Below are 14,655 nucleotides of genomic sequence, written 5' to 3'. Positions count from 1 at the left end.
GAAAACATCTGGCCACAAATTGCTTAGGCAACACAACTACAATGACAATACTACAGAGTATTGTAAACGTGGAAAGGCTGTTAACCAGTGTTGGACTGGGTGTCCAGGGCTTGCAGGCAAATACCACCTCGCCCCGCCCCATTGCTCTCAGCCAGCAGGGGGCAGACCTTAGCCATTATGAAGGGAGAAAGGCAGTGATCCTGAGTTGGTGGGGCCCATGAGTGTTTTTTCCCGGTGCCCCACCAGCCCAGTCCAACCCTGCTTTTACCTACAGCATCCAATCAGATTTTGTTTTCCAGCTTCTAGTGATCATTACAGTATACCTGTTGATTGGTTGCCATAGGTTACAAGACCCAGAGCTGCCAACGGATACTGCATGGGCCCTATGATAAATGATAGCTCCTCGGACCAATGGCAGATTCGCTCTGCATTTTGCTCTGCTGTATTGCATTACACCTGCAAACAATGTTTTTTCACAAGGTTTAGTTTTGTATGCTCCTGAGTTCTTGTTTGCTACCTATCCAACCAGTTGCTAAGAGGGTCACTGACCCTAGCAACCTTGCAAAGTTCTGCGGCTGTGTGCTGGGGGAAAGAAGTCATTTGTGCTAAAACGCAATCAACATTTAAATATTCCTGGAAAAGCAAGGGTACTATACACAGTATAAATGAACTGCTTGTTGTGCCAAGAATGACTTTGGTATTATTATTCTTAAGCATTGGCTCCACAGATTATATCTCATTCCATAGCCTACACCACAATCTAAGGTGCTTATCAATTTTATCAGCCGGCAATTAACGTGCCTGTAAGTGTGGGAGGAAGCCTGAGTACCTGGAGAAAACCCACGCACAAATGGAGTAACATACACACCCTTTGCAGACAGTGTCCTGTTTGGGCTCAAACCTAGGACCCCCAATGCTCCCCCAATGCTACTCACTGTGTCATTGTACCTAGAGGAACTCAATGCATCTCTGCCACAGATAGGGTAATCTTTCCTCCCCATCAATGGTTTAAATATCCCCTGCCGGGTGCAACGAGTGCACCCATAAATGATTGGAGGGAAGCAGCCACATTTTCATCAAGGTAATTGGACCATTACCCGGATGACTGTACTTAAATGGGTGGTTCACCTTTAAATTAACTTTTAGTATGATGTAGAGAGTGATACTCTGAGATAATTTGCAATAGGTTTTCATTTTTTATCATTTGTGGTTTTTGAGTTATTTAGCTTTTTATTCAGTAGCTCTCCAGTTTGCAATTTCAGCCATCTGGTTGCTAGAGTCCAAATTCCCCTAGCAACCATGCACTGATTAGTATAAGTGACTGGACTATGAATAGGAGAGGCCTGAATAGAAAGAGTAATAAAAAGTAGCGATTACAATACATTTGTAGCTTTGTTTTTTAGATGGGGGTCAGTGACCCCCATTGGAAAGCTGGAAAGAGTCAGAAGAAAATGGCAAATAATCCAAAAACTATAAAAAAAATTAAAATAATGACGACCAATTGAAAAGTTGCTTAAAATTGTATTAAACGTTAACTTAAAGGTGAACCGCTGCCATTAAAACATGGTAGTTATGCAGTAATATATTTCCCAGTCCCTCTGAGTTCTTATCGGTGCCCATTGTCGTAACCAAGATCCTGGTTACTGTCGGCTCTGATGCTTAAGTTCAATATCGTGATAAAACGAGTAATCAAAGTTCCCTGTTCCCGAAATAAGATGAGATTTTATTATCTATTGGACGTTCCCAGTTCACCCCCTTGCCAATCTACTGTATATATCCTGTTCAGCATCCCTGTACCACAACCTTGTGATTTAAAGCAAGTGATCGAACCAAACATCTCATTCAATATTGACACAAACTTAAGAGCTTACCATTAAAGGAGTTGTTCACCTTTAAATTAACTTTTAATATGATGTAAAGACTGATCAGAGACAATGTGCAACTGGTTTTCATTCTTATTATTTGTGGATTTTGAGTTTTTTAGTTTTTTATTCAGCAGCTCTCTAATTTGCAATTTCAGTAATCTGGTTTCTAGGATCCAAATTACCCTAGCAACCGTGCCATGACTTGAACAAGAGACTGCCTGAAGGTGCCTAAATAGAAAGATGAGTAATATAAAGTAGCAATAACTAGTGATGGGCGAATAAATTCACCAGGCGAATTCGTGGAAAATTTCCGCGTTTTGCCGCTGGCGAATAAGTTTGCAAAATTGCAGTGAAAATTCGATGCGCTGAAAAAAATTGGTCGTGCGTCACAATAGTCAAGCGCATAAACATTGTCGTGCGTCAAAATTATTTGGACGCAAATTGACTTTAATGTATTTGGACAAAATAGGCGCACGCATAACAATTGTCACAGGCACCGAAATTGCTGCGCGTCAAAGTAATTTTGACGCCCATTAACTTCAATGTATTTTGCGGGAAAGTCACAAAACGGGACAAATTCGCCCATCGCTAGCGAGAACAATAAATTTGTAGCCTTACAGAGCTTTTGTTTTTAGATGGGGTCAGTGGAAAGCTGGAAAGAATCAGAAGAAGGAGGCAAACAACTCCAGAACTATCAAAAATAAACAATGAAGACCAATTGAAAAGTTGCATAGTATTGGCCATTCTATAACATACTAAAAGTTAACTTGAAGGTGAACCAGTCCTTTAACGGGGCAGCCAAATAATCTCGACAAGTAGTCGTTAAAGGGATAAACACCGCTGTTATGCAGTTCCATAGTAAATATTAGTATAAATTATAATAATAATAATAATAATATATGGCAGATAGGCAGGTTAAAAAAAGTAAAAAGGTTGGACTTGATGGACGTGTGTCTTTTTTCAACCTAACTTGCTATGTAACTATGTATATATACAATAATAGATATAATATACAATATAACCCTGGATACCTATTAACAACTGACAGTCGCAAATTCACCTAACTCTCTGGGCTGTAGAAGTTTGTCTAATAGTCCTTCAATGGAACAATGTTCTATCTTGCTTGTTTATGTAAAACCCAATAAAACTTTTGAAACAGAGGAGCTGCGGCAGCGCTTCTGTGTGCGGTTACCGTTCCCCAAACACAACTTTGTGCAAACAAAACCAGCTTACCCTTTTCAGCCACCTGAAATGCTTGTATATATCAATTTCAATATCCATGCTGTGTTCCCATTTCTCAAGGTCAGATCCCCGGCTGCTTTGGAAAGCTCCCTCTCCTTTGTCCCTTTTTTGTGCTCGTGAATTCGAATGTGTTGTTGGGCTCCTCCGACATCAAGTCACATTTTTTACAGTCAGTTGTTCAGCCCCGCAGGCAGGCGGGTTCAGCAGTGATTTAACTGCCGCACACACTTAAAGCAGCCTGTCGCGCGGTGCAGCCCCACTAATAACGCTGCTCTGGCACGGGATGCCGAGACCGGTTTTACAATGAACTATATTCTCTGAATGGAATTAGGAACCTCCTGTTATGTAGATCCTGGCGCATGGACAGAGAGAGAGAGAGAGAGAGAGAGTAGAAGCTAAATATTGCCGAGCAGTCACAGGGAAACTATTTTCCAGCAATGGGAGAAGCTGGAACTCATTAGAAAGGGACCCCTGCTTCCTGTCTCCCTTTTATATAATGTTTATGAGCAGATGCAATAAACAGCCCCCTGACAAACCCACTGGCCCGCTCATGTAGTCTTTAGTACTAAGGAATAACAAAAGTCTGGTGTGAGAGGAAAGAGAATTATCATTCTTCATGATGGCGGGGGGAGCTGTAGCAAGCCCCTCCGAAAAGAGAACAAAATATTCAGGAATTGGTCCATTAAAAGGGTGGTTCACCTTTAAATTAAAGGGGAACTATCACGAAAATAAAAATTTAATACAAGCTTCAGCATACTGAAATAAGAAACTTTCTAAATACAATCAATGAAATATTCTTTACTGTTTCCGAAATAATCGAGTTTATCTTCGCTTTTCCTTCTCAGCATCTGTTTCTCTTCATTCTGTCTTCATGCAGGAATTGGTTAGATATGTATATATCTTAGGGCTCTTACTCACGGCCGTTTTTGCCTGCGCTCTCCTGCTTTTTTTTCCGTTCAGCCACAGGGGAGCGCAGGAGTAGACGCACTCAATTATTCTGAAGGGGGCTGTACTCACACAGACGCATGTAAGTGGCAAACGCAGGTGGGACGCAGCATGTTGCATTTCACCTCTGTTCGGCGCATACATGCGTCTGTGTGAGTACAGCCCCCTTCAGAATAATTGAGTGCGTCTACTCCTGCGCTCCCCTGCGGCTGAGCGGAAGAAAGCGCAACGCATAGAAGCACAGGCAAAAATAGCCGTGTGTAAGAGCCCTTATAGGGGGGCTCCTTTTGCCTAGAAGATGCATTAGAGCTCACTAGTGATGGGCGAATAAATTCACCAGGTGCGAATTTGCGTCAATCTTCCGCGTTATGGTGCCAGCGAATAAATTCTCGAAACTGCAGCAAAAATTCGCCACCAAATAAATTCACCAGGTGAAAATTCGCGGCAATTTTCTTAGTTTCGGTGCCAGCGAATAAACTGCGGCAAAAATTTGCCTGTGAAAAATCTGCTGCGTCAAAAAAACATGTGGGTGCACGTCAGAATAGTTGCGCAGATAAAAATTGTAGCGCGTCAAAAATATTCGGATGCCCATTGGCTTTAAGGCAGTTGGACAAAATAGGCGCACGTATAAAAAAGCCGCGGGCATCAAAATTGACGCTCATCAAAATAATTTTGACGCCCATTGACTTTTTGTGAATTATTCGCCCTTTTTGCAAATTTCGCAAAACGGGACAAATTTGCCCATCACTAGAGCTCACTCTATTAAAATCACCAGATATCATGTCTCTCTACATGCAGAATTTGTGCAAAAGGCAGTTATTTTGTTAGATTTTGTTTGTACTGGAATCGTTTATTTGAGTGAGCTCTAATTCATCTGCTAGGAAAGGGAAATATAAGATATATTGGATCTAACTGTCAATGAATATCTGACACCCAGCTGCTGAATGAAGACAGAATGAAGAGAAACAGATGCTGAGAGAGGAATAGTGAAGATAAACGTGATTATTTCAGAAACGATGCAGAATATTTAATTGGTTGTATTTACAAAGTTTCTTATTTCAGTACGCAGAAGCGTATATTACATTTTCATTTTCATGATAGTTTACCTTTAACTTTTAGTATGTTATAGAATGGCTAATTCTAAGCAACTTTTCAGTTGGTCTTCATTTTTTTCTGTGTATATGACTTTTTTATGACTCTTTCCAGCTTTCAAATGGGGGTCACTGACCCCCATCTAAAAAACAGCTGCTCTGTAAGGCTACCAATCTATTGTTCTCGCTTCTTGCAATTATTCATCTTTCTATTCACGCCTCTCTTATTGATATTCCAGTCTCTTATTGAAATCATTGCATGGTTGCTAGGGGAATTTGGACCCTAGCAACTTGATTGCTGAAATTGCTGCTAAATAAAAAGCTAAATAACTCACAAATAATAAAAATGAAAACAATTGGCAAATGGTCTCAGAATATCTCTCTCTACGTCATACTAAAAGTTAATTTAAAGGTGAACAATCCCTTTAGGTTTCAGTCTGGGAGCCTGTGCCTGATTGGTTGGGATACTGCCATCATACAATGAGTCCCTTGAATATTTACACCCATTCATTTGTTTTTACTCTTGCTTTAATAGTGCGTGTGTCATTTTCAGTGTCATCAGGGATTAGAGGTTATACTGTACATTTATATAGTTGAAAAGTTTAATATTGTTGCTGATTCAGCTAAACTTTTATTTTTTTATTACCTCTTCACTTCCTACAGTTAAATCAGCCTCAGCTCTCTCCGAGCAGCACTGCAGTAAATGAACCTACTAGAGGGGATCATTTAAAAAGGGGGATGGAATTTGTGCAATCTGTGCTGGGCACCTTGTGCTGTGCAAAGCAAATACCTGTGGGTGCAGTGAAGTCCTATAAATAAAGTGCTCCACTGTGTCTTGCACCCATTGGTGCTCCCTATGTTGCATGAATAAGCAAGGGGGCATCTAAGGGGATGCCCATGTATAGCACATTGCCTCGTGAATACAGCAAAGCCTGGTGCATTCAGCAATGTATTCATGGGAGAAGTGCAGGTCTTTTGTGCTCCAGACCTGCTTGTGAAATGAGTTGCATGACAGTTAGCACCCATTTTATTGCACTTTCCACTGGGCCCTGGAGTTCATTTTTGAATCTTCATGTGTCCTGCAAGACACTTGTGTGATCCTGAGAGTAAAGCTAGACTCCATGCCAGTGAATAACTAAAGGCTTAGGAACCCTTGAGCAAAATTTGCACTGGACCTACCTCCCCCCATGCAGGGAAGCTGCACTAATGAGGCGGGATGAGAAACTCACCTCAGGTGGCTGCGCCCCACTGACTTCCAGGGGAGTCAGACTGGGCTTGTGGGACACGGGGAAAAAACCCTCATGGGCCCTGTCTCATGATTTCTCCCCATCCAACCAATCGAAGAAAATCACAGGTAAACGCTGGTCAGTGCGGTTGAGGGGGGCCCTGAAGTTGGGGGGGGGGATCAGGGGTCCAGAAGGATGTGGCAGCCCCGGTGGGCCCAGACCCCCCACAAGTCCGACACTGAGGGCAAAAATGCTGCTCATGGTAACTTTAAGAGCCAAATTTCCAGTTTTCAAACCAGAAATCCGGCACTGCTAGTGCAGAGAGTACAATTGCGCATCCTGGACCCCCCTGCACCGACATTGTGGACCCCAGAGGTGGGGGTTGGCGGCAACAGGAATGTGCCTTAGGTGGCAGAGGGACCAGGATCAACCCTGCCCCCATGCCATCAGCTTTTGAAACCCTGACCAAACCTGGACCCACTACCCACACGTTTACCCAAATGCACCCGCTACCTGACCCAACCCACAACTGCCTCCAGGGTCGGACTGGGGGGCCCGGGACCCACCAGGGCTGCTGCCTCAGGGCCTCCCATCCGGCAAACCACTATGCCTTGCGTCTGTGCACAAGTGCAGACTCGCGCATGCACATTACCGTGCACACATGTCAGCACTCGCACTACTTTTTTGCCGCAAAGAAAACCAGGGTGTGGATCTGGGCCGCCAGGGCCCACCGAGTTTTCCCCTTGGCCCAGTCCTAACCTGACTGCCTCATCTGCAACCCTATCCTCAACCTCCTAACCACAATTAAACAAAAAGTGACATCTTTAGAAGGAGGCGGAAAAAAGTTAAAAAGTTTAAAGGAACAAACGATAGATAATATAATATGAAATAAAAAATTTAGATAAGACCCACAACCAGACCCATGACCCGTCACATACGAAAGTCTTACCTGCAGGGCACTTCGTTTTGTGGCAGATAAAACACAGGTACCTAACCCACTGTTGGACTCTTCCCCAGTGGGTCAGTGACCCCCCATTTGAAAGTTGGAAAGGGCCAATTGAAAAGTTGCTTAGAATAAAAGGTGAATTAAAGAATTAAAGGTGAACCACTCCTTTAACATATGATCAGAAATCATTTTTATCCAGATGACAATATCCTTTTATAATAACTAATGAGCGTATAACATGAGACTGCCTTTTAGAAGCCCCCTTTTTTTGTGGTACAGGTATGGGACCTATTAACCAGAATGCTTAGGACATGGGGTTTTCCGGATAACGGATCTTTCCGTAATTTAGATCTCCATACCTTAAGTCTACTAGAAAAGTATGTAAACATTAAATAAACCCAATAATCTGGGTTTGCTTCCAATAAGAATGAATTATATCTTAGTTGGGATCAAGTACAAGCTACTGTTTTATTATTACACAGAAAAGGGAAATCATTTTGAAAAATTTGTATTATTTGGATAAAATGGAGTCTATGGGAGAAGGCCTTTCTGTAATTCGGAGCTTTCTGCATAACGGGTTATTCAATAATGGATCCCATACCTGTATCACCCTTCTTTTCATAACCACAGTAACCCCTGCAAACAAGTACATATATCCCCTAAGGGTAGAGACACACGTTGCTATTTTGGGAGATTAGTCACCCAGCGACAAATCAATTCTTCTTCGGGCGACTAATCTCCCCGAAGGCTAGAATGCCTTCCCGCCGGCTACAATGTAAATCGCTGGCGGGATGGCACTCGGAAACGCTTTGCCACACGGGGAAACTTAGGGTGACTTCGGAAAGCCAAAACGATCTGAGTTCCATCCCGCCGGTGATTTACATTCTAGAAGGCGGGAAGGCAGTTCAGGGAGATTAGTCGCCCGAAGAAGAATCGATTTGTCGCTGGGCGACTAATCTCCTGAAATAGCAACGTGTGTCTCTGCCCTAAAATCAATTTGTGTCCTATGTTACCATGTATTTGTCCTCCAGACCCCCCCCCTCCCTATCTAAACAAACGAGGGGTCCTGTATGACTCCAGCCCCCCTGCGGAGTTTAGCCCTGGAGGTTTCCGTGCAGCTGTAGCCCTCGCAGTGAGGCTCATTTATGTCCAGCACAGGAGATGTAACCCAATCCCAACACTTTCCAGGCTACAGACGGGAGCAGTTTGGCAGCTCTTTCCCCGGGATCAGATTAATCTTACGGGTCCAGATATCAAACCATCGGTTGCTTTTTACACATCCGCTGTATATATAGACGGAGCTGCTACACCCATTAGTATTTTTGGACAGGGGGAGGAAATCAGAATTGAAATGTCTCGGCAGCTGCAGAACCTCCGAAAATAAAGAGCAGGGGTGCATGCTGGGGTGATTGCCCAGACTTTCTGGGACTCTACAGCAAACCTCCCAACATTTTGGAAATAGAAAACGCCTATTGACCACGCTTATTTTTGTGGCCTCACCCCCTTATTCCCATATTCATTTTACAGGTTATGAAAGTTTGAACACATTTCTGTGGTTTTTATGTGTTATTACAGTACATTATTACAGTGCTACGCAGTATGTTGGCGCTATATAAATACATGTTAATATTACAGTTTTGCTAATGGAAGTTAATTGCCCACTGTTTCCCCGAGAGACCTGCTTATCTTAAATCGTTATAATTGTTCCTTTGCTTAGCTTAAATTGTTACAAATGTATCTAAGTGCACCTGCCACGTATTCAGGGCTCTCTGCCAAAAGCCAATTACGTTTTAGAAACTTTTTATCTTTTTTTCTGGCTGTTCAGCGCAGGAGATCAAAGAGAAAGTCGGGACATTTCAGTAACAGTCTCGGTTGAGCTGTCAAAATCGGGACGGTCCTGCGAAAAACTGGAGGTATGCCGCAGTGTGGTTGATATATACAAGGGGAAGGTAGCTGTGCGGCACAAAAACTGGGTTCCCTATTAGTTATTGCAATGTCAGCTCCTCCCTATGTGATGCAAGACTGGCAAGAGGTTCTGCAGCTGCCACAGACAGAATGGCCTCAATTATCACAACTCCAGACAGCTGCCAAAACATTGCTTCGCTTGACGCTTTAATAAACTGGACTGGCAAATGCCACCCTGTTGTGTCCCTGAGATATATCCAAGTTGGCAGCAAGTGGCAAGATTACCCTTCATGCAAAGCGACAGTGACAGTTGTGCTTCCTCTGGGTGAGAGACTGTAGGATTCTACAATTATTTTACTTGCTTGGCCTTTCCCTAGTTCTACGACAAACCCCCAAAACCCAGAAAAAATGGCCCCTGGCCCTTGCAAGGCTGGAGCCCATTATGACTGTGTAGAGAATTCGCTGCGATTTATTAGTTGCACTTCCGTTGGTTACTCGCCGGCACATCTGACCATCTGGCTTAGAGCCGGCTGAGTTTATCCTTCAGCATATAAATATTTACAGCTCCGTATTTTCTTTATAGGCGATTGGTTTACACATTAATAACAGGATCCTCCTCAAGGTCTCGGACTGAGCTACAGACTCGGTGACCTTCAGCTCTCCATTCCATTCTTATTCACACCCCGAGTATGGGAAAACTGGTTACAGGGTTTATATATATATATATATATATATATATATATATATATATATATATATATATATATATATATATATATATATATATATATATATATATATATAATACACAAAAGCCATGAATATCTTGTAAATGATATCCTTATAAACGGTGAGTTCTGATGTCATCAGTTACAAACGGTGAGTTCTGATGTCATTTCTGTCACATGACTCACTGGAACTTGCGTATTATAATAAATAAAGTACCCCCAGTTGCAAAATATGAGGATATTAGAAGTTACCTTGGCCTCGTGCTTTTATATGGTCATGAAACACCTCGGTAACTTATAATATCCTTATATTTTACAAGAGGGGGTACTTTATTCGCTATATATTTTGCCAAAATGGTTTTGCTATCATATAATAAGTTGTATGTTATACACGTATATAAAGAGTGATATTCTGGTGCAATTTGCAGATTGTTTTTTCATTTTTTATTTATAGTTATTTCGCTTTTTATTCAGCAGCTCCGCAGTTTGCAATTTTAGTATTCTGGTTGCTAGGCTCCAAGTTACCCTAGCAACCATGCATTGATTTGAATAAGAGACTGGAATATGAATAGGAGAGGGACTGAGTAGAAAGATGAGTAATAAAAAGTAGCAATAACAATACATTTTAGCCTTACAGAGAATTATTTTTTTTTTTAGGTGGGGTCAGTGACTCCCCATTTGAAAGCTGGAAAGGGCCAATTGAAAAGTTGCTTAGAATTAAAGGTGAACCACTCCTTTAACATATTTCTGGTGTTCATGCAAATGACCTGTAGATGTCACTGTGCTCAAGACTTATACTGTGCATACTTCCTGGTAGCTTGAAAGTGAAAGTTACTGTTGTGTAATGCCTGCATGAGTCTCTGCTAATAAAGCACTGTTATACACAAAACATAACAATATTATCAGAAATCATTTTTATCCAGATGACATCCTTTTATAATATCTAATGAGCATATAACATGAGACTGCCTTTTAGAAGCCCCCTGTTTTGTGGTACAGGTATGGGACCTATTACACAGAATGATTGGGACCTTGGATATTCTGGATAGTGATGGGCGAATTTGCGCCATTTGGGTTCGCCGGAAAATGTGCAAATTTCACGGGAAATTTGCTAAACGGCGATAAATTCGCGAAACGGCGATAGCAGCTTGTTTTTGACGCCGGCGTCCGTTTTTGATGCCGGCGGCCATTTTTTTCCGAAATGTTTAGACGCCGGTGAATTTTTGGCAGCAAATTTTCACGGCCGTTTTGCAAATTTTTTCGCCGGCGGTGAATCGCGCAAATTCGCAGCGAAATAAATTCGCCCATCACTATTTCCGGATAATGGATCTTTCCGTAATTCAGTCTCATACTAATTGTCACTTGCACTCTGGAGGGGTCAGCTGCCCCCCCCCAGTGCCAGCTGCCCCCTCCAGAGTGCAAGTGACAGTCACTTAGTATGAGACTGAATTACGGAAATATCCGTTATACAGAACACCCCAGCACTAGGCTTAGCCAACCAGAGCATTGCCCATGTTCACTGGGAAATACCAACCTGCAGCCAATCATATCTTTCAAACATCCACATGGCGGGACCAATCTTTATGTCAATCAAATAATTAACATGTTTAGAGGTCTAATCCAACCTGTAGCCACTCAAGACAGAAGAAAACTTACATTGCTTATTTTTTTTCTAATTTGCAAAGAAATTAACATTTTTGACACGAATACAATGGATATGAAACAGCAGCGCCACCTGCTGTTCCTTTTGGCCGACCGGCCACAGTCAAGAGAAGGTTAAGTTAGTGAGAAGAGGAAAGTCTAGCGATGTTGCTCTGCTTGAAAATTTTTGTGACCATAGAAGAGGCATCTGACATTTCTCTAGTCAGTTCTAAGCAGAGCAGCTTTACAAGGCTTTCCTCTTCTCACTTACTTCATTTTCTGCCGACTGCATCTGGTTGACCAAAAATAAGCAGTGGGTGGTGTTTTTTACAAATGCATTATGTATATATATATATATATATATATAAGTCAAAGTCATTGTGTGCTAGCTAAGCTCAGACAGATATACAATATATTCTATGCCGTTTCATGTGCCCCTTGGAAGAAGTGGTTAAAGGGGTTGTTCACCTTTCAATTAGCTTTTAGTATGATGTAGAGAGTGATATTCTGAGACAATTTACAATTGGTTTTCATTTTTTATTATTTGGAGTTTTAGTTATTTAGCTTTTTATTCAGCCGCTTTTCAGTTTGCAATTCAATTGAGCTGGTTGCTAGGGTCCAAATTACCCTAGAAACCATGCATTGGTTTGTCTGGTGCCGACACATCGCCATGCGACAAAACTAGTTATGGGCGAATTTATTCAGCAAGCGCGAATTCGTGGCAAATGCAAAACCGCAGCGAAAATTTGCCGCTGTCAAAAACTGGACGCTGGCGTCCGTTTATTTCGACATCGGCATCCATTTATTTTGATGCCGGCACCAAAAAAAAATGGACACCGACGTCCAAAAAATGGATGGCGGCATAAAAAACAGGCGCCGGCATCAAAAACGAGATGCCGGCGCCGTTTCACAAAACGACGCTGGCGAAGCGAAAGGCCCCAAATTTGCCCATCACTAGACGAAACGCATGCGACATGTCGAATGTTGTGAAGATAACAGTGAGTGAAGGAGAAATCGCAGGTAAGAACTACATCTGACTGTCGGATGAAATGCAGCCTGGCGAATTTATTTGCCCATCAGTAGCTACGGATTATTGCCCCTGTGCAAACTTAGTGCCTTTTGTTGCATAACCCGAGAATAAAGAGGCTGAGTGAGGAGAGGAGGGGGTTTCTGGTGGCCCCTGGCAGCCCAGTCCAACACTGGATACAGGTGACTTTGCTACTGTAACTACTCAGCAGAGCACCAGCTCCTTGTTGTATCTACCTGCAGTGATGCTTCAAAGCCAAATTCCAGCGGAATAATAATGAGTGCGGGTGTGTGCTGGCGGATAACAGGGAACAATGGAGCCTTTATAGCGGCCAGGAGGGGAATGCTATAAAGAAACACCCGGACAATCTAATATTTGATTGAAGCGGGGGAGAATAAAGAAAAAGGTGCAGCAAAGGAATCCAAAGGGGTAAGTGGGAAACCGATATCATCACTGGAACCACAGACTCCAAAAAAAGACAGTTTCCGTTTCTTAAGGGAAGGGGCAAACTGGGCGATTCGGGGAGATTTAGTCACCTGGCGACTAATCGCCTCGTCTTTGCAGTGACCAATCTCCTGAACGCCCCGAAAAATCACCTCCGCTAAAGCACATGCGGCGATTCGTTTTCTGAAGTCACCAGAACTTCGGGCAACTTCAGATAACAAATCGTCGCATATGCTTTAGCGGAGGCGATTTTTCATTTTAGCCAGCGCAAGAGAGAGGGAAGGCGTTCGGCGAGCCGCAAAGATGAGGCGATTAGTCGCCAGTCGACTAAATCTCCCCGAATTGCCCAGTGTGCCCCTACCCTAAAGCAATACTAACCCACTTCTTTTCTTCTAGTTATCCTAAAAAATAAATATAAAAGTTTGAACTGTGGAAGTAACAGAGGTGCGGCTCTGGGAGGGTTTTGACCACTTTCTGGAACAACCAGATATGCCCCAATCACACCCCTGGTTCCGTCCCACCTACCTGGTTTACAAATCCTTATAAAATTGCATTAATTGGTGTTATCCTCCCTCTCGCTCCAAAATGTAAGCGTTGCTCCCTGAATTCAGGGACCCCCCCTTATCTATCAAGTGGTCCCCATATTGTACCTGTATTATGTTCCTGTTAAAATTGCTCAGAGCACTCTCCTCAGCACTTTAACCATTTACATTGCTTATTTTGGTTTTTTTTAGTTTGCAAAGAAATCAACATTTTTGACACAAATACATTGGATTTAAAACAGCAGCGCCACTTGCTGTTCATTTTGGCCAACCGGCCACAGTCTGGAGAAGGTTAAGTTAGTGAGAAAAGGAAAGTCTTGTGATTTTGCTCTGCTTGAAAAATTGATTGTGACCATTAGTGATGGGGGAATTTGTCCCGTTTCGCCGAAAAATTTAGCCGGAAATTCGCAAAACGGCGTCCCAACCTGCGTTCGGCACTTACATGCGTCTGTGGGAGTACAGCCCCATTGAAAAGAATTCAGTGAGTCTACTCCTGCGCTCCCCTGCGGCTGAACGCATGAAACCGGAACGCAGGGAGCGCAGCTAAAAACGCTCGTCTGTAAGAGCCCTTATAGAGCATTTGTTTTTTTTTAAATGGGTGCAATTACCCCAATTTGAAATCAGGAAAGAGTCTGAAAAAGAAGGCCATTCTATAACATACTAAGGTGATCTACCCCTTTAAAGAAAGTTCTTTACTAACTACCACAAACAATGCACTAGGCCTGCAGCACTAACCTACCCACCCTGCCTAATTCACTGTTTGTTTCCCAATACAAAGGCCAATTGTTATATTTGCCAATGTTATATTTTGCCCTTCTCAGTTCTCACAGTGACTGCGTGAGATATTAGATTTATTGTTTTATATCAGGGATCACATCTGAGTGTGTGTGAGGGTCTCCATGAGAAAGTCATTTGGACCCCTAGTGTTTGGTCATTGTGATTTTGCACGGGTTCCACCTCTATAGGGCCCTTACACACCGGCGGTTTTTCTGTGTTGCGCTTTCTTCCGTTCAGCCGCAGGGGAGCGCAGGAGTAGACGCACTCAGTTATTAT

The 14,655-nt window shown here is 42.7% G+C and overlaps 1 protein-coding gene across 8 annotated transcripts in view; it reads right to left on the bottom strand.

Annotated features, from left to right (window-relative positions):
• Window positions 1-14,655, bottom strand: part of LOC108715220 (liprin-beta-2) — a 93,244-nt gene that overhangs the window by 66,275 nt on the left and 12,314 nt on the right. Inside the window, exon 1 of one of the 8 annotated variants that reach the window (XM_041560911.1) lies at window positions 3,099-3,503. The exons of the other annotated variants lie outside the window; for them this stretch is intronic. Coding sequence (XP_041416845.1) covers window positions 3,099-3,146 — 48 coding nt within the window. The 5' untranslated portion in view covers window positions 3,147-3,503. Of the gene's footprint in view, window positions 1-3,098; window positions 3,504-14,655 lie in introns of those variants that run through there. 8 annotated transcript variants of the gene reach the window in all.

Source organism: Xenopus laevis, chromosome 4S (genome assembly GCF_017654675.1).
Source record: "Xenopus laevis strain J_2021 chromosome 4S, Xenopus_laevis_v10.1, whole genome shotgun sequence".
Taxonomy (NCBI): domain Eukaryota; kingdom Metazoa; phylum Chordata; class Amphibia; order Anura; family Pipidae; genus Xenopus; species Xenopus laevis.
The sequence above is the reverse complement of the archived record's forward strand: the minus strand, read 5'-3'. Positions and strand labels throughout refer to the sequence as shown.